Source organism: Sciurus carolinensis, chromosome 14 (genome assembly GCF_902686445.1).
Source record: "Sciurus carolinensis chromosome 14, mSciCar1.2, whole genome shotgun sequence".
In the NCBI taxonomy this organism is placed as follows: domain Eukaryota; kingdom Metazoa; phylum Chordata; class Mammalia; order Rodentia; family Sciuridae; genus Sciurus; species Sciurus carolinensis.
In genome coordinates this window covers 21612653-21631601 of record NC_062226.1, presented here as the reverse complement: position 1 = coordinate 21631601, position 18949 = coordinate 21612653, and the positions used below count along the sequence as shown (strand labels likewise).

Below are 18949 nucleotides of genomic sequence, written 5' to 3'. Positions count from 1 at the left end.
AAACAGCAATAATGATGATGCCAAATAAAAAGGAGCCCCCAAGTTTACGTCCTATTGAATGACAAACAGATGAAACCCAAAGTATAAAATAACAAAACAACTGAGATACCTTAAAGATTCCAATCACCTTTTTCACCTTTTAAAAATGGCAGTGGGATTGGAGAGCAATTCGACTGAGAAGCTCTTCCGGCACCAAGTCCTTCTGAGTCATATTTCCCTGGGTTACTGATCCTGCCCTAGCAGGAAAATGATATTTGACTTACCACATACTCGATCTTGGAGTTTATTCCTCCTGAGCTCGTTTGCCACCTCACACAAGTGTTATTAAACACTGACACTTCGTTAATCTCTATGGGCATTTCTAGAATAGAAAAAGAGTCAACTCAAAAAACACATCCACAGACTTCAGAAAATTCCTAGTGGTGATTAGTTTATCTGTCCAGCGGGTATCTCTGCCCATCACCATTCAAGCTCTGACTCTGATCCTGTGTCAGCGATCTAAGCTGCCCCAGGCCAGTCACCCAACTTCTCTTCACCAGGAATGAGCCTGGTCCAGGAGAAGATTCCTGCTTCAGGATGAGGGAGAGTTCCAACCTGTGATTAGCCCCATGGGCCACTGGATGCCACTGGCGATCCACTCAGGTGGGATGGAACAAGGCCCAGAGCTGTCCTGAATGGAATCTCCCCTACAAATGCACAAGTCAGATCTGCTTCCACTTCCTCATCCCAACTGAGTGGTGGAACCCTTGACAAGAGGGCAGTGACTATCGGAGGTGATAGTCATCACTGATCCTCAGGAGCAGCTTGGGGTGAACTAAATAAATTCTCCACAAGGTCCCAGTTACTCCTGGGACTCCTTTAACTGGAGTCATGTAACCCTGGTCTATTAAGAAGCTATGACTTCTTTGGGTTCTGCTTCTTTTAAGTACTCCAAATATATTTCATCTAGCAGATCTGGTAATGTGGGAAAACATATTGGGACTTTGGTTCTCTGCAGTAACAGTTTCCAATGGACCAGGTCAAACAACCACCTAGGAAGTAGTTCAGATAGGGGTCAAGGGACAACCAAATTTTCATTTCTTTAAAATCAAAGTTCCTGAAGATAAGTAAAACCATCACTATTTTACATGATGTCATCTTATACAGAGAGAACCCTGAAGATTTGACGGTCCTTAGGCAGTACCATAAGGCAGCCTTACATCGGCTCTGCTTCTTTCCTTCTACTCCTCTTGGTCTACACTCCTGGTCCCTGGGGCTGTCCTTCTAATTACATAATAAATATCAGCCTGCTGTCTCTCTCTTTGTTTCTGAAAAGCTAAGGCAAGATTCCAACCATGAAGAGTGAGAAAGGTGATTCATTTCAAAAAATTACCCCTCCACTCAGCCCTTTTTCCTTCATTCTAGTATATTTCTTCTCAGTCTCCAAGTGGCAAAGAAAGCCTGAACCTCAGGCGTGCATAGGGTCAGTTCATTTTTCCCTTACTCAGAACCAGTGCCAAGTGTGGACTGCCCTAGTCTAGTGATCTCTCTGCTCATTGAAGATTTTATATCACTACTAAATAATCCCATTACAGCACTACCTGGATCTATGTTCCACCTTACCTGTTCTTAGGTAAGTGAGAATAAATGGAGTCTGAGAGAAGATAACAGGCAAACTCCCACAGAGATAGCAAAGGATCAACTGTGGTTGTTAGAGTTTGGATCTGGTATGTCTCCTGAAGGCTCATGTGTTAAAGGCTTAGTCCCCAGCTGGTGGCACTATTGGGAGGTGGTGGAAACTTTACAACATGGGGCCTAGTTAGAGGAAGCAGGTCACGGGATGTGGCGCTGAAGAATTTATTTTGTCCCCAGACCCTTCCTTTCTCCACCCACTCCACCCTCTCTTTATCCCCCTCCCCCTCTCTCCCCTCCCACTTCCTGGCCACCATGAGATGAGTAGCTTCACTTCACCATGCCCTTCTGCCATGATATACTGCCTCACCACAGGCACCCCAAAACAGCAAAATCACATGATCATAGACTGAAACCTCTAAAACTGTGAGCCTTAATAAAACTTTGAGTTGATTTTTCTCAGGTATTTTGTCACAGTGACAGAAAGTTGACTAACAGCTATGTAAAGAATTCCTGGGTCCCTACATCAGTGTTTCTCCCCAGAACACAGATTATTTGAAATCAAAGAAGTATTCCAGTTATGAAGATGGGTAATTAAGAAATAGGACGACCTTATCAGTTCATCTCATTGGGTAACATAAAGATGATGTTCACACCAGTCTTTAATCAGCCTAAACAAGCCCCAAATGTTACAGGCTCCCTCCTCTCTGCTGCCCTTCAAAGCCTCAGAGCCCTGAACTTTTATCTTTGCTCACTCAAAACCCTCCGATGCTAATCACCACCTGATCAAGAAGGAAAAGGAAGTATCTCACCACTCAGCTTCTGAGTTGCCAGTAAAGCAAATTTCCTCCTTACTCTGGGTCCCTCAGTCACCCACGCAGAGATAAGGAAGGGGTTTCCTTCCTTGTCCTTCCTTTTTGCTCATTCATCATGACAACTGCAGACAACATCTCAAGGACACCATCTGCCTCCACCTATGCCACGCTCTGCACAGATAGGACCCAGATCTGATCATAGAGATGTCAGATGCTTCATCCTAAGGAGAAGTTTAATAAAATTTGGTGAATTTTTCTCTTCAGGCATTTACAAATCTGTTGGAAACACTTCTTTCAAACATGTCAGATACTAAACCTCTACATTAATGCTGCCCTTTTAAAAAAGAACACCTGAGGAGATATACCCTTTTCCCAGTAAAACATTTCTGGAAGTCTCCTTTGGAACTATCTCCAGGGCTCTTCCATTCACTATTCACCACTAATGATATGGCCACCAAACGCACTGGATCCGACCATGCCAACCTCTGGACTGTGACAATGATCTAAACGCCAGCCCTTCCCTTGAGGATCACAGTGCCTAATGGAGGAAGAAAACAGATGCAGGTAAACTGCAACTCAGAAGTATTACAAAGCTACATACAAGTATCACAGGTGTAGAGACAAAGGACATCAACTCTCACTGGAGGACCCGGGAGAGCCAGCTTCCTCAAGCTCATGACCCTAATGGATAAATAGTTAAAGGGTGGTGGGGCTGGGGTTGTGGCTCAGTATGTGTGAGGCACTGGGTTTGATTCTCAGCACCATGTATAAATAAAAAAAAAATTTAAAAATGTCCATCAACAACTAAAGCTGGGAAGGTAGCTCAGTTGGTAGAGTGCTTGCCTTGCAAGCACAAGGCCCTGGGTTCGAACCTCAGCACCCAAAAAAAAAAAGGGGGGGCGCTGGGGAGATAGCTCAGCTGGTAGAGTGCTTGCCTCTACACAAGGCCCTGAGTTCGATCCCCAGTACCGCAAAAAAAAAAAAAAAAAGTTAAGGAGAGGGGAAAACACACAGGCAAACAGAATAGCAAGTCTGAAGCCTGGGACAGCAAAAGGGAGTGGCATATTCAGAGTGAGAAAGGAATGTCACATGACTGAGGAGGAGGACCACACTGGGAAGACACTGCTTGCCGTGTTAAATGCAGACTCACGTCTCTGAGCAGTACAGTGCTAAAAGCAGGGGAATGACAGGAACATGTGTTTCTTAGATCACTCGAGGGCATTTTGAAGGAAGCTCTAGAGCACAGAACTGGAGGTCACAAGGAAAGAATATAATACTATTTACTCAGTGATTATGATACGTCACAGATAGCTCTTGATAGACTTGATCTCACGTCCCCAGCAGTCATGAGAAGCAATAGGAAAAACAAGAGCAGAGAAATATATCATTACTATGAACCAGATACTGTGCAGAGTACTTCAACTTTCAAAATAACCCCATGAGCTAGATATTGTTGTGCCATTTTATAGGACTGAGGTTTAGAGATGTTAAGTGACCTACCAAAGGTCATAAAGCTAGGAAGCCGTAGAGTCAGGATTCTTAATGAGATGTCTTGGCTGTCAGACACCACAGCCAAGAGCCGTGGCATTGAAGCTGCTCGGCCAAGAGGTTAAGAGATGGAATTAGGGCACTTATTACAAAACAAGAAGCAATTCTGAAGGAGAATCAATAGGAGGTGAGAAAGAAGGCACAGCCAGGAGGCGAGGCGGACTGCCAGCCTTGAGCTGGAGCGTCTGAATGAGCCTCCTTTTACTGCTCTCCTAACGTAAGAGGGAGTAGACTGGGCCTGTGAGAAAGAGAGGAAGGAACTGTGTCGGGAATGTGCTAAACCTGAGGCAGCTGTGACTGTCCAGGCTTGAGAGTCCTGGGTGTGCAGGTGGGACATCCAGGTGGTCCAGAGAGGACAGTGGGAAACACCAAGACCCAAGGGAGCCAGGGGAGAAAGGGGAGAGGAATGGGACTGTCTAAGCAAAAGCAGGTCCGGGAAGTGGAAGAGAGTGAGGGATGAAGAGCATCTCTCCCTTGAGGCTATCTCCATCCTACCCCCACAACCTCCTCATTCCAACCCAGAAGGGCCTGGGGCAGGTTGAAACAGTCCTGGGGCAAGCTCTACCTCTCTCTTTCCCTATGGCTTTGTCCCCTGATGGAGTGCCCACAGTGTCATGTCCAGATCTGAGGTTTGACCTTGGGTAGAGGCAGGCAGAATAGGCCTTTGGCCTATCCAGCTAAAAGACACTCAGGTCTTGATGACTTAAAAAAAAGGCTCTTCCAGCCAACAATGGAACCCTCATTGAATTGGGGGGAACAAAGCCTCAATGGGTGAACAAGTATGTACTTTGGCTTTTCTTTACTCTGACTGTGTTGGGGGCGGGTGTATATGTAAACACACAATGTACCTCCGTGAAGTAAGTATTCTGGCATTCTGTTAGAGTCTAGTAGTGCTCTGTGCATGGTACTTCACACATTTGTAACTAAATAATGATGTAATTCGTTTTTTAACGTCTACTGCTTCTGGGTGAGACTTTATGATGACAAGACCATGCTTACCTCTCCATCCCCAGACCCTAGCACCTGCCTTAGACATAGACAATCAAAAAATATATGCTTCTTGTTGGCTGAATGGAGAGATGACTGGGTGGGCAGAGAGTCAACAATGCTAAATGTTCTAGAAAGGTTAAGAGGAATGAGGACTAAAACTAGAACATGAATTTGGCAGTGAGGTGGTCATTAGGGACCTCAGAAAGAGAAGTAGGTTTCTTGGATGCCTTGTGTCCCTTCAGCTGAGGAGAGGACAGGAGGGCACTAAGAGGTGGGCATCTACCACTCTTTCAGAAGTCCCACTGGCCAATCAGGGATTCCATTTTATATCCTTTTTCTTTACTTTTAGAAACAGTAAAAGGTCATTCAGAATTCATGTGACTCAAACAGATGGCCAAGCTCAATGTCATCTCTAGTTGAAACAATACCTGATTATAAAAGTAATATGATGATCATCTAATATGACTCATAGACCAAAGGCCATCCCCTCACCGGGAATCCAAAACCAATGCATTTTGATAATGGCAAAAACACTGAAATCAGGGTACAATTTTCCAAGGTGACTACTTTGAATAAATGCATGTTTGGCTATACATGTCTTAATGTTTCTTTTCTCTTCTTTGAGTCTTCATTTAAAGTTAGATATAAAAGGTAGATATAGCATGGTTTAGAGTAGGGCTTTCCAGAAATGCATTACACACACTCTAGAATGATTTTTGGAGGCACAAGAATAAATTTTTATATGTTCAGTATGTATTGTTTTTCATGCATACTGGAAAAAATACACCTAGTTCATCAAACACTTGATATCATAAACCCACAAAGTGTCCTTTATCTATAAATGTAAGTCTAAAATATAAGTTGTTTTGCTGGGTGTGATGATTGTATGACTGCAGTCCCAGCTACTGGGGAGGAACCACTATCCAATTGAGCTCAAGACCAGTCTGGGCAACACAGCCAGACACCATCTAAAAAAAAAAAAAATACATATACATATTTGAAAGTTGTTTTAACAAACCTATCAAGTAAATGATACTCTTGCTATAGAAAACATGATCAGGGTGGTATGAAAATAATTCAGGCTTGGGAGACCCTCACATAGGAGGGAGAGAGAGTGGGCTTTCAGGCTTTATAGACCTGAGTTCAAATCCTACCTCTACCATTTGCTAGTTATTGAATGACCCTGTGAAAATGCCTGACCTTTATGAGTCTCAGATTACTCATCTGTGAAATGAAATGAATATTGTTCAGAGTTTGTCTGCGGATGAAACAAAATCAAGCATTAAGGCCCCTAGGAGAGCCCCAGGCGTGTAAGCTGGTGCTCAGTCAACAATGGCAATCATGTTTGATGGTCCAAACACGATTCACATATTCAGACACAATCAATCATGTGGCCACTTACATAAATGTGCCCATTTATTCCAGCTGACCCTTCTTTTCCATCTGAAATGTTTGAAGCTGCAAGTGAGTGCTCAGTGGGCTAGAGAGGAGGGTCAACAACTAAACAGAAGGAACAGAGGCCAATGAGGGCCTGGCAGCTTGGCAGCAGTGCCCAGAGCAGGGTAGGGGGCACAGAAAGGATCCTAGCAGATGAACAGTCTGTGTTCCAATAGAGACTTTACCCTCTTGAGAGATGGAGTGAGTAGCATCAAACTTATAATTATTAACTCAGACTCTAAACAAAAAAACCAAATGACCTGTGCAGAATGGAAGCCAGGGACAGCCTTATCAAGAATGAATCAGCCTCTTTGATCCCGAGGTAAACCGACTCACCAACATCAAGCTGGGGTTTTTCCAGACACTAAAGCGGTTGCCTAATTCCCAGCTGTCTGGAATTTCCAGTCCAAACTGGTCGAGAAGAAAGTCCCACCACCTCGTTAGAGTTCACACTCCATTAAAAACACATGACGGATCCGTGTGGCTAATCCAAAGGAACAGGGGCTCCAAAAATCTTTTTAAGGTGATTAAAAACAATCCGTATGAAGTAAAGATAAATGATTCCACTCAGTTTGGAACTAAACATTCAGTTATAGGAGGGAGAGAGACAAAGATGGGAGTAGGAAGCCAAAGTGAACACTGAGGAAGATAAATACAAAATACACAGAGGGAGGCGGGATGGGCGGGAAGCGGGGTAAAGACATGGGTGAAAGACAGGGGAAAGAAGGGAGAGAGGCAGCCAGGCAAGAGCGATGGTAATCAGCATCTTGCTACATTTCTAGAAGCCTCTCCTATCTCCCCACCGAGAGATCATCTGCACTGCACCATGAATTAATCAGCATGTAAATCGTCCCCTTTATCTGTGGAAATTGAATTTAGCTGCCAATCCAGACTGAGGGCACAGAGGCCTCCTCACAGGAAGATCCCAGCTCGCAGGGAGGAGGCCGTTCTTCCCTTAGATCAGAGCTTGCACAGGCCCACGGAAACAGCTACAGCTGGAGCCACAGGCTTTGTGCAAGGTGGCAGGCTGAGGATGGTAATTATAATTAGCAGTTACATAACATGTTTGTTCTTCAAAGTGCTCTACAAGGATGAGCTAATTAATAGCTTACTATGCCCCATGCAGATCCACTGTTTTTTCATGTAGTGACTCATCCTTGGGCCTCACTGAATTCTGAATGGTGGAGGCAGAGAAGCTTGGGCGATGAAGCAGATGGCTGATGGTCCAAAAGCTATACCCAGCTCTCTTACCCAGTGATTCCACGAGAAGCTCTGTGTCGGGAATGCTGCCAGGAGGCAGCAGCCTGTTTCCTCCAAATAATGCTCAGAGGTGCTGCTAGAGATCCAGCGACAGGTTGGAGTGACCATCAGTCTAGCCCAGCATCAGTTCTTCTCAATTTTCTCAAAGAGTAAGATGGAGACCCTGGAATCCTTGATGTTGGTTTCAGGTTTGCCCTGGCTTCTCTGGTGAGTCAATGAGACCTGTCTCAAAGGCTGAACTCCGTCTCAGGATTCTCATCCTTTTTGTTTCTAAGATTTCAGTGTCTGGCCTACATCCTTTTGCACTGATGATGGAGATGACTGAACGCAGAAACTGCAGGGCACACACAGGGCCCAAGAAGCAAAGCTGCATTTCCCAGCTATTCCAAGGATGCTCTACCCAAGGACTCCAGAGGTCCGTGAATGCCTAGAGTTTCTTTGCAAAAGATTACATGTGCATGTATATATGCATTTTTGCAGGAATAGAAAGGTCTGTTTCCCCTATTGCCCTGTAAATTCCAAGAGGGTAGTGCCTCATAAAGGACCACATACATAATGCATACTAAAGATGTCTACTGAGTGAATGGATGGATTTCATCAAATTCCAATCCCCCAAATTATGAACCATCACTCCATGGACAAATAATCACCAGAAGTCTACAAGTTTTACTTGCTCTGGCTAGACTTTCCTGTGGAAGTTTTTGGCAAGACCCAAGACTTTCTACCACAATTCTGCTGCCAATCAATCCAGAGACCCAAACCAAAGCCACCTTGAGATTTCACTCCTTAGAGACCTGTGTTCAGAACCAAGCAAGTTGCAATGCAGAAATATATTCCAAGAGTCACTGAAGACTATGTGACCACTTTCTGTCACACTCCCTGACCAACCGTCACAAATGGTAAGAATCACTACCTCTTCCCACTTTGTCTCTTGGAGGCGGAGGAATAAAATGAAAAATGTAGAAGTGCACACTTCTGATTCATGAGATCTTCCCACGAAGCTCGTAATTCAGAGAGAAGACTGGCTTGTGCATGGTGCTTTAAACTTTTCAAAATGCCACCCCACAGATTATCTCATCAGATTCCCTCTCAGCACTCTTTGAACAAGGAAAGGCGCACTTTATGTCCTCCCTTTTCTAGATGAGGAAACTGAGACTCATAATGCCTTTCCTAGTGACACACAGCTAATACATGGCACTGCTAGAATGTGAAGTGAAATCTCAAAACTCCTTTTTGCCAGTAATTCCACTTCCAGGTATGTATCCAAACTAACTAAAAGCAGGATCTAAAAGATATATTTGTACACCCATGGTCATAGCATCATTGTTCACAATAGCCAAAAAGTGGAAGCAACCCAGGGTCCATTGACAGATGAACAGATAAATAAAATGTAGCATGTACATATATACAATGGAATATTATTCTGCCTTATAAAGGAAAAAAATTCTAGCATATGACTGCAACATGGATGTACCTTGAAAATATCATGTTAAGTGAAATAAGCCAGTCTCAAAAAGGAATGCTATATGATTCCTAAACGCCATATGAGATACCCGAAGTAATCAAACTCATAAGAGACAGACAGTGGAATGGCAGGGTGCCAAGGACTTTAGGGAGAGGGAATGGGGGACTATTGTTTAAGAGCATAAAGTTTCATTTCTAAATGATAAAAAAGTACTGGCAATTGGTGTTCAATAATGTGAATATACATAACACTACTGAATACTGAATTACACACTTAAATATAGTTAAGATAGTAAATTTTGTGTTTTACCACAATTAATAAAAGAAAAAAAAACTTAAACCTGTTTCACATCATGTCACCTTTTCTCCAAAAAGCTGCCATGCCAACATTTGCTGTTAGGAATATGTCCCTCTGAGAAAATGGTTCACGGTGTAAAATTTCTTAGCCAACTAAGCCAAGGAAACAGGAATCACAGTGATTTAAAGTGTTTCAAAAGATGGATGCATACAATTCTATCCAATTTATCTTCCCAATCCTCCTTCTAAATCTTCAGGATTTAGCTGACAAATCTAAAGCCAAGTGGCCACCCAGGTGAACGGCGGAGCCAGGCACAGCACAGAGTGAGGCTAAAATCAGGCAGTTTTACACGCCCTGGTTCCACTGGCTGTTCTGTTCCCAGGTAACAGGTGTCCAGCAGAATGGAATCTGTACCTGTGCATTTGACAGTGCTTCCTCTCCAGGTGCCTTTCGACGTGCAAACAGAAGTGATCTTTCCTCCGGGGCTCTCAAAGCCCTCGCGACAGACATAGTGAGCCACGCCACCCAGGCTGGACCTGCGATTCTCCACCAAGATGGCATTGTGCACTTCAGGAGGGCTTCCACAGTCGATCTCTGCAACGGGAAGCAAGACATCACCAGTGATGAGCCCCAACTTCTAATCCCACAATCAACCTTTTAGAAACAAACATTTAACAATGACAGAGGTCACACCCCTTGGAAAAGAGAAAATCCAAACTTTATGAAATAATCCAAATGTAGGTTTATAAAATCAGATTGTCAAGAAGTACAGAAAATAGGTACACCTGAATGTTATGAAATTTCCAAAACATGCACACATAGAGAATAGTCAAATTATGAGATTATTTACTTATAAAGAATTCCTCAGTCTATGAAATAATACATCTCAGGGTTCTTTAAATATTAAATCATCTAGAACCTTTTACTATGTATCTTCAGATCATTAACTCCTAGAGTAGATGATAATGCAATGGTAGCAACGCTTGCCAACTGAATATTAAATGAAATCTGTAAAAAAATCTCTGGACTTTTTAAAGCAAAGTAATGGAGAAAGCATTTATCTTCTAGACATTCAATTCATATGAACCTGTCAGAGAAAAAAATTAGTAACAAAGAGGGAGATAAACCTAGAATTATAAAATTGATATGAAATTTCTTCTCTACAACTCTGTCTACTAACAGTCAAGGGACTATTAACAGAGATCTGAAGAAGAAAGACTATGACATTACCATGTTAGACCCAACCAAACTATACTTCACACAAGAGCACAATAAAATCATTATCTGACATTTTAGAATTTTTAAAAACCCAAATGTGTGTCATTCTTTCAAAAAATGTCAAAAATAACTCCGGTCCAGTTGGGCGTGGTGGCACACGCCTGTAATCCCAGTGGCCAGGGAGGCCAAGGCAGGAGGATCAAAAATTCGAAGTCAGCTCAGCAAATTAATGAGATCCTAAGCAACTTAGCCAGACCCTGTCTCTAAACAAAATATAAACTAGGATTGGGGATGTGATTCAGTGGTTAAGCATCCCTGGGTTCAATTCAGTACCAAAACAAAAAACAAAAAACAAAAAAACCCTCCAATCTAACCAGAAAATGAATCAGAAAAATATCCTAAGAAAGGGGAGAGGGCATCCAGGTCTTAGGAAAAATACTACTGAACTATGAAATCAGCAAGTTGTACAAATAAGTTTTCGGAACCATTTAAACTGGAATTAGAGAGCTTGATATAAATATTAGTAAAGGATTTTAGAACTAAAGACTGAACAATGTAAAAAATAACGACTTGGAAACAAAATTCCAAATTATTTCAATACAACCTGAGCAGTGAGATGTAGGGAAGAAGTAAAGCATGCTAATTTTCTCATGTTGTGCAATCATGGGGAGCTCATGGATACAATGCTACTCAAGAAAGAACTAAATAAACAAATTTTTTAAATTAAAAAAAAATAAAGAATGACAGATTTAAAAAGGCAGTCCTGATTCCAAATGTAACCAATAGTCCCAGTTATGCCTGAAAACAGAAGGGGAAAAAACTTCTGGCATTCATTCTGATTTTTTGTTTTCTCCTCAATTTACAGAAAGCCAAGAAAAGTAAGCACTCCTGACATCCAGGCTTTTAAAACAGAAACATTCCAAATAGAGTGATAGAATATGTTCCCACCTCTCCATCAACCATGCTTGACCTTAGAAACAGGTGGCTTCTCTGAAACCTAGATTCAGAATTAGAGATTTCAATGGAATTGCTCTTCTCTATCTTATTATGGATGCTTGCTCGGCCTGTTCCAGGACCTCAGAGCTATTTCCCAGATCAGGGCCTCATCTGTTGTCACCACAGTTATCAAAAAAACCCTTTAATACAACAGACCAATCCACCTGACCAGTCTTTCGGCTGAGATTAAAAGAAAAGGAGGTTCGTTTCTGGTCAAGACAGAATGAAGTCATGAGCAGTTATGGGACCAGAATGAGGCCGTCATTTCATGAACCTCCAACTCTGTCTGCCTCTCACGTCCTGCGTTTGCTTGCAGGGCTTTGTTCTCTTTTCTTACTTATTTATCAGACACAAGACCCCCCGCCGTCTTCATGTTTGCCCAGCATCAAACCTTTGTACATGTTTACTAGCCCAAAACATTCCAAGGCATGAGTATATTGGTGTGTACATAAGCAACCAACCAAGAAGGAGGTTAATGTTCTGTGAGACTGCCCAGTCATTGCTGACATCCAAAACATCCTCAAGTTTAAGCCAGGGTTCAGTTACTGCAGGAAGCAGAGTGGACATCGGTGAAGAACACCCACGTTTATGTAGGTATGTATACCTTGAGGCTGGAATCCTAAAGAGCTCAGTGGAGAGGCTGGGGAGGTATCCCAGCAACAGGTAGTTGCATTAGGGAAGACCTATAGATTTTAAAAGAACAAGAGTATGATAGCCAACTAGGCTGGCTTCCATCTTGGACATGTTCAAAAGTAATGGAAGGTACGATGACTTTAGTTGCAACTGCAAGAATTTTTTTATGTAATAGCAAAAATATTTTTCTTTTAAAAAATCACCAGATTAGTAAGAAGTCATTGACTTCCTCTCTAGGAACTAAGGTTGAGAAGTTAAAGTAGATGGGCCAGTGGAGCCCTGAACATGTGACTCTGAATTCCCATCACAGAATTAGTCAGGTTGGCCAGTCCCATAGCCAGAGATGTTGAGAGAGAATTCTAACACACAGTTCTAAACAGCAGCTGTGCATCTGAAACTCCTAGGGAACTTAGGAAAAGTACTGGAGTTGATGTTCTACCCTGCCCCTACTCAAAACACTTCCGATTCAGTAGAACTGAGTTAAAGTCTTGGCATTCACATTTCTACAAACCTCCAATCTGAATTAAATACTGGTATGAATGACTACCAATCATCATTACATGCATTCCAATAGAACTCCAAGTAAAAATCATTAGGAAGGGCTGTTTCCCCTTCACTTTTACAGGTGAAGACAGCTCAAATGGTCAAATAACACCCAAAGTCACAAAGGCGGTTATAGATGCCCAAGAATCAAGGAATCAAGGGCTGCTCCCTCTCTGAATCCTACTGTATCTGCCCTCCCACCTCAGCTCACTTCCCTCCACCTGGGTTCATACTCCTCCTGCACACCTGACAAAACCCTTTTCATTGCCTAATATGCTCCATGACTCAGAGAGTCATGACTTATAGTCCTCTGACCTTTTGTGGTCCATGCTAATTTGCTCACTTATTCAGGTATTTATTGAGAACCTAGTACATGCTAGTCACTACCACAGTGAACAAAATGGACAAAATCACTGCCCTAATGGAACTTAGGGAAGAGTCAATAGACGTAAAAGTAGATTAACAAGACAATTTCAGATTGTGGTAAAAGTTATGTAGGAAGATAAAGTAAGAGGGTGGGAAAGACTTTTCAAATTGAATGGTTAGGAACGCTTTGATCTCTCTGAAGAGGTAGCATCTGAGTTAGGACCTGAAGGACGAGAATAATCCAGCCACGTTTAGGACCAGAGAACATTTTAATCCAATGACATATCCAATGCAAAGGCCCTGAGAGAAAAGGAGAGACAGAGACAGAGACAGTTCTTGGTGTATCCCAAAAAGGACAAAGTGACTGAAGCATAATGAGAAAGAGGAGCAAGAGATGAAGGTAGAGAGAAAAGCTGGGCCAAACAGCCCTGTCAGTTTTGGGGAAAAGCCTGAATCTTATTTTAAAAGCAACTGAATACTCTAGGAGAGCTTTGAGCAAAGGAATGAGATAATCCAACTTAGGTTCTAAAAGAACACTTGGACTAGTAGGTAGAGAATGTATGGGGAAAGAACAGGAGTGAAAGGAGAGAGATGCTGGGATGTAGCTCAGTGGTAGAGTACTTTCCAGACATGGGTTCAATCTCTGGTAGTGAAGAAAAAATAAGAAGAGAGAGAAAGAGATCAGTCAGGGTCCATAACAGCAGTGGAACAGAGATGATGATGTCCACACAGACTTCCAAGACGGTGATGTAAATGGAAAGAAAAGGATAGATTTGAGATGTATTCCAGAAACAGAACAGGTGGACTGGATGTGAAGGTAAGACAGGGGTGGAATGAAGAATAAGTATGATCTATGTTGGGGAGTGACATTGGCCAAATTACACTCTTAGATTGTATGTATGTATAAATATGCAACAATAAATCCCATCACTACATACAATTATAATGTACCAACAAAAAATGTGGAAAAAAATAATAAGTATTAGCTGGGCACGATGGTGCACACTCAGGAGGCTGAGGCAGGAGGATCACGAGTTCGAAGTCAGCCTCATCAAAAGAAAGGCACTAAGCAACTCAGTGAGACCCTGTCTCTAAATAAAATATGAAATAGGACTGGGGATGTGGCTCAGTGGTCAAGTGCCCCTGAGTTCAATCCCTAGTACCAAAAAAAAAAAAAAAAAAAAGTATTATCTATACTTGAAGATACAATGAGTAAATAGTATTATCTTTGTTTATACAAATATTATCTATGCTCTTCATTTGGCCTTGGGGATTTAGTGTTTTATGAATATATGTCTTCCCAAATATATGGACAATTCCCAAACACAGAAACTTCGCTTATAATTCTCATACCCCACAATGCCTACTTGAAGTCATGTTTTACATAGTAAAACACACAGTTGTTTGTTGATAGCTTGCTATTACTTTATCATTATTCAAGTTGCAATAAGAACTACTTTGATATAACAGCCCCTGAGGAAAGGAAACAGATATCACTAAATTACAAGTATAAATAACAAGACAGACAGGACTTCTGTGTTTCTTATCCAGCAGAGGTAACTCACACCTACCAACACCAAGTAGCTGAGAAAGAACCCCATAAAAACTAGCATCAGCCTTGCACCAGGGAATTCTAGGAAACTTGCTCAAGCCTCAATGAGTTTAAAAACAATAGCACTTACTGAAATCCTATTACACGCAAAGAAGCCTGCTAGAGATATACTATCTTGTTTATTTCCCAGAGAAAATATGGGAAATAACTTTTTTCCCTCTCAAGTAGTTTACAGATATGAATACAGAGGCCCTAAAGAGCTTATGACACATTCAAAAGTCAGGCTACTAGTAAAATACAGAGTCAATATTCAAACCATGGTTTGTGGGAGCCCGACATTCAGGTCCATTCAGTCTGGGCAGCCTCACAATGAAGGGGTCGGCTCTGAGCCCCAAGTAGGGCTGACCTTCAGGTTAGTTAACACCTATAGAGCAAAGGGAGCAGGATGGAACATTCAAACCAGTCCAGAGGGTTCTATGACAACCCCCCCTACCCAATCTTGTCTGAGAACTTTCCCAGAGCTGCTGGAAATTAGACTCCCCCTATAGATGCATGACCCCATCAAATCTTCCTGGTACTGAGATTTAAAACCGTGATATGAGGGTCTGACCTGGAACATGGCCCTATCACAGACATTCTGACTATGCTTAAGAGAGATGGAAGCCACTACCACTTCTACACAGACCAACTGGAAAGTAGGTATTTCCAACAGAGGCCACAGTAGATAATAAAAAATATAATTCTACATGAAACTTCCCCATATTATAAGGAAATAAAATAATAAATAAAACAGTTTATACGCAAGGGAAAGAAAAAATAAGCAGCACAAATTTGCATGTCATATGCATAGGGGTGTTCATTAAAGCTACATGTTTCTCTGGCTAATTATATTATTAAGTAACAGCGTTTGAATCTGCATCAGGAATACAGTCAACTAATTATGAGCATGGCTGGGAATTCTTCCTTACCATTATCTGCATTACCTTCCTTCCCACTATCTGCAATTTTATTCCAAGAATCAACTTCAAAATAGGTCTCCCTGGGAGGAAAATGTGTTGTCCAAGTTTCAAGGGTCAAATTTATAATATCATGTTTATCTCATATCTTGAAGGTAAAAAGTATATCCACTCTGCTAGCTTTAATATTCTACCCAAGAAAATATTCCAGAAGGAACTCTGTTAGATGATAGGTTTAGGTAATTTATGGCATCTAATCAACAACTGATTGTGTCACAAATGTCATCTACACTGGCTGCTGTTTATCATGAACATCAGCACAATAACATCGACTGATGACAGAAATAACACAGTAATAGGAGGTTTCATCTAAGACTGTTTAGAGATCAATAAATAACAAGCTAAAAAAGAAAACTGACCAGTAATGTCTATAAATTGTGGCAGACATTTGGCCAGCTGCCAGGAGAATGAGTAATAGAGCTATTCCACTTATTGATATCGATCCTCCCCCAAATCTTCTCAGAAAAATGAAAAAGCACAAGATGTGAAGTTCTTTAGAAAAGCAGAAACAAGTGTGAAAAGGACAAAATCACATGAAGGTCAAGTTTTCATCTTTACCCAACAGGAGGAATAAGTGTCTATCATGCTTTAGAATCGAATCAAAAGTGCATGTCTCATCAGGAAACCAGTGGAATGTGGCAGTGGTAAGGGGCCGAGTGGTCTCAGCAGGTCACCACCAGAATCAACACTGCGCTCGGGTTCCAACTCAGGTAATTCAACACCACACCTGTACTTTCCTCATGGGTTCATTTGTGCCTCTCTCCCATATTATTAAAGTGCCCCCTGCAGCCATGTAAGTGACAGAGATTATGAACATCCACCTTGTGATGTTCGCATGTAGGATGACTGGCAGACTCTGATAAGCAAGGGCGGAATGTGTTCTCTTGTATGTGGAAGCTAGAGCAAAATAAGGGAAAGAACAGGGTGGGGTTGGATATCATAAATGGGAAGATCAGTGGAGTGGAAGAAGATGGAGAGGGAGGGAGGAGGAATAGGAAAGGGGAGGAAATATGAAAATATGGAATGAATTTAACAAAATCACGTTCTATGCATATATAAATATACACCAGGGAATTTCACCTTTAGTGTATGTAGAAAGTACCAATCAAAACAAAGTAAGCAAACAAGTGAAAGAAAGATCAGTAGAATAGAGGACAGAAAATAGGGGAGGGAAAGGTGGGGGGACAGGGATTGAAATCAAATTCCAGGCATGCATGATTGGGCAGAGGGGAGTGAAGAGAGGGGAGGGGTGTGAGTGTGGGAAGGATAGTAGAATGAATCCGACATTATGAACCTATGTGCACTATGACTACACAACTGGCGTATTTCCACACAATGTACAACCAAAGAATGAGAAGTTATACTCCATTCATATATGATGTATCAAAATACATTCTACTGTCATGTATAACTAACCAGAACAAATTTTAAAAATAAGAGTAAGGATAGCATCAAAAAAATTCCTCAAATGAAACTCTTTAAATTTCTATTTTCAGTATTAACAGAAAGCCTTTTAGGAATAATTCTAAACAAAAGAATAATATCTTTGCTGATGAAAAAAAAAAAAAAAAAAGCCCATCCAAACCATGTAAAAGTTTGTTCTTCTAACTAAATGGAAAGAAAAAAAACATTCCGTGTGGCTGGTTGAGAAGACTTGAGTAAAATGATTTTCCTTCCACTCAAATTAAATCTATACATTTCAAGACAATTCCATTTAAAATCCCCATGGAGGTTTAAAAAAAAAAAAAAAAAGAATGGGACAGGGTAATTATTTTGATTTGTTCTATGCACTGTTACAACAAAGGCAGAACTATTTAAATGTATATTGGAAGGGAAGGAGAAAATGCTACATAGTTACTAAAAAGAATGAAGCAGAACTATAAATATTGACACCGAAGCCTGCAAGATCTATCAGCAAGTGAAAAAAAGCAAAGTGGGATGTAGAGAACATATACTACGCTATAATCTGGGTCAAGAAGGAAGAAATGCATTCATATGTACTATATTAATCAGTTTCCTGTTATTGTAACAAAATATCTGAGGCTGATATGTTATAAAGAAAAGAGGTTTATTTGGCTCATACTTCGGGAGGCTACAGGGCATGACACCAGCACCAGCATCTGCTCTGCTCTGGTGAAAGCCATGGTGAATGACATCACAATGGCAGTCATTTGTGTAAGAGGGAGAGGTCACATCACAGGTCAGGAAGCCAGGAGAGAGGGGTGGGGCCAGGTTTGCTCTTTTTATAAAAACCCTTGTCCAAACTAATTCAGAGTCCCATGAGAACTACCTCAATGCCATCTGAGGGCAGAGCCCCCTATGACCTCCCACTAGGACCCACCTCTTGTTGTTGTTAAAAAAAAAAAAAAAAAGAACCCAACTAACTACTATGTATAATTATAATGCAATAATTAAAAAAAGAACTGGGCTGAAAACTGTAAACTATGACAAAGTGTCATCTATCTTATAGCACATTTTGAATTTGACTACATATAATTAGACCCTTATTCCAAGGTAATTGGGGACTAAATTTGTATATATCATGTACAAATACATATGTATATTTAAATTTATATATATCATACACAAATACATATATATATATATATATAAAAATCAATGTTAGAGGTTGGAATGTAAGTTCTCAATATGTGGTAAGTTGAATTTTGCAACCATCAAAGGAAAAGGGGTTACAGCAGGCTATGAAGCTCAGTGTCTATAGCAGTTTATTAGCTGCTCTAAACTAAAGAGCTCATTAGGACCAAAAAGTCCACTTGCACTCAAGGCCATAGAAGGACAAAAAATTATTTTTGATGCATTTTATAAACCAAAATCTTCCATGAGTTTTATCTTTGACTAACAATGCATTTTCTTCAAATCAGATTCATAGAGAGAGCTCATTTGGAGGAAAATTTTCCATTTCACACCACAACCCTGTCAATAAATAATGTCTGTGAGGAAACAGCTAGAACCCAAACACTTCAGAAACTGCAGAGGAGGTGAGAGGGTGGGTAAAATCAAGCGCCTGAGGAAGGGCGAGGGGTTATCAGCGCGGTTCCTGCAAGAATCTTCCATCTGTAGAGGTGATCACAGCTTCTGAGCTTTGAGCTACATATGAATGTTTCTCTTTTTCAAACAATAACATTGGAACCACTCATTTTAATGTTCTAGTTGTACATGGAATATCTGAACTTAAATACAT

General features: G+C 41.2%; 1 protein-coding gene across 1 annotated transcript in view; it reads right to left on the bottom strand.

Annotated features, from left to right (window-relative positions):
• Susd1 (sushi domain containing 1) overlaps positions 1 to 18949 on the bottom strand; it is a 108822-nt gene that overhangs the window by 56610 nt on the left and 33263 nt on the right. The window contains exons 6-7 of the mRNA XM_047525848.1: positions 9838 to 10017; positions 264 to 361 (exon numbers count right to left, since the gene is read on the bottom strand). Coding sequence (XP_047381804.1) covers positions 264 to 361; positions 9838 to 10017 — 278 coding nt within the window. The remainder of the gene's footprint in view (positions 1 to 263; positions 362 to 9837; positions 10018 to 18949) is intronic.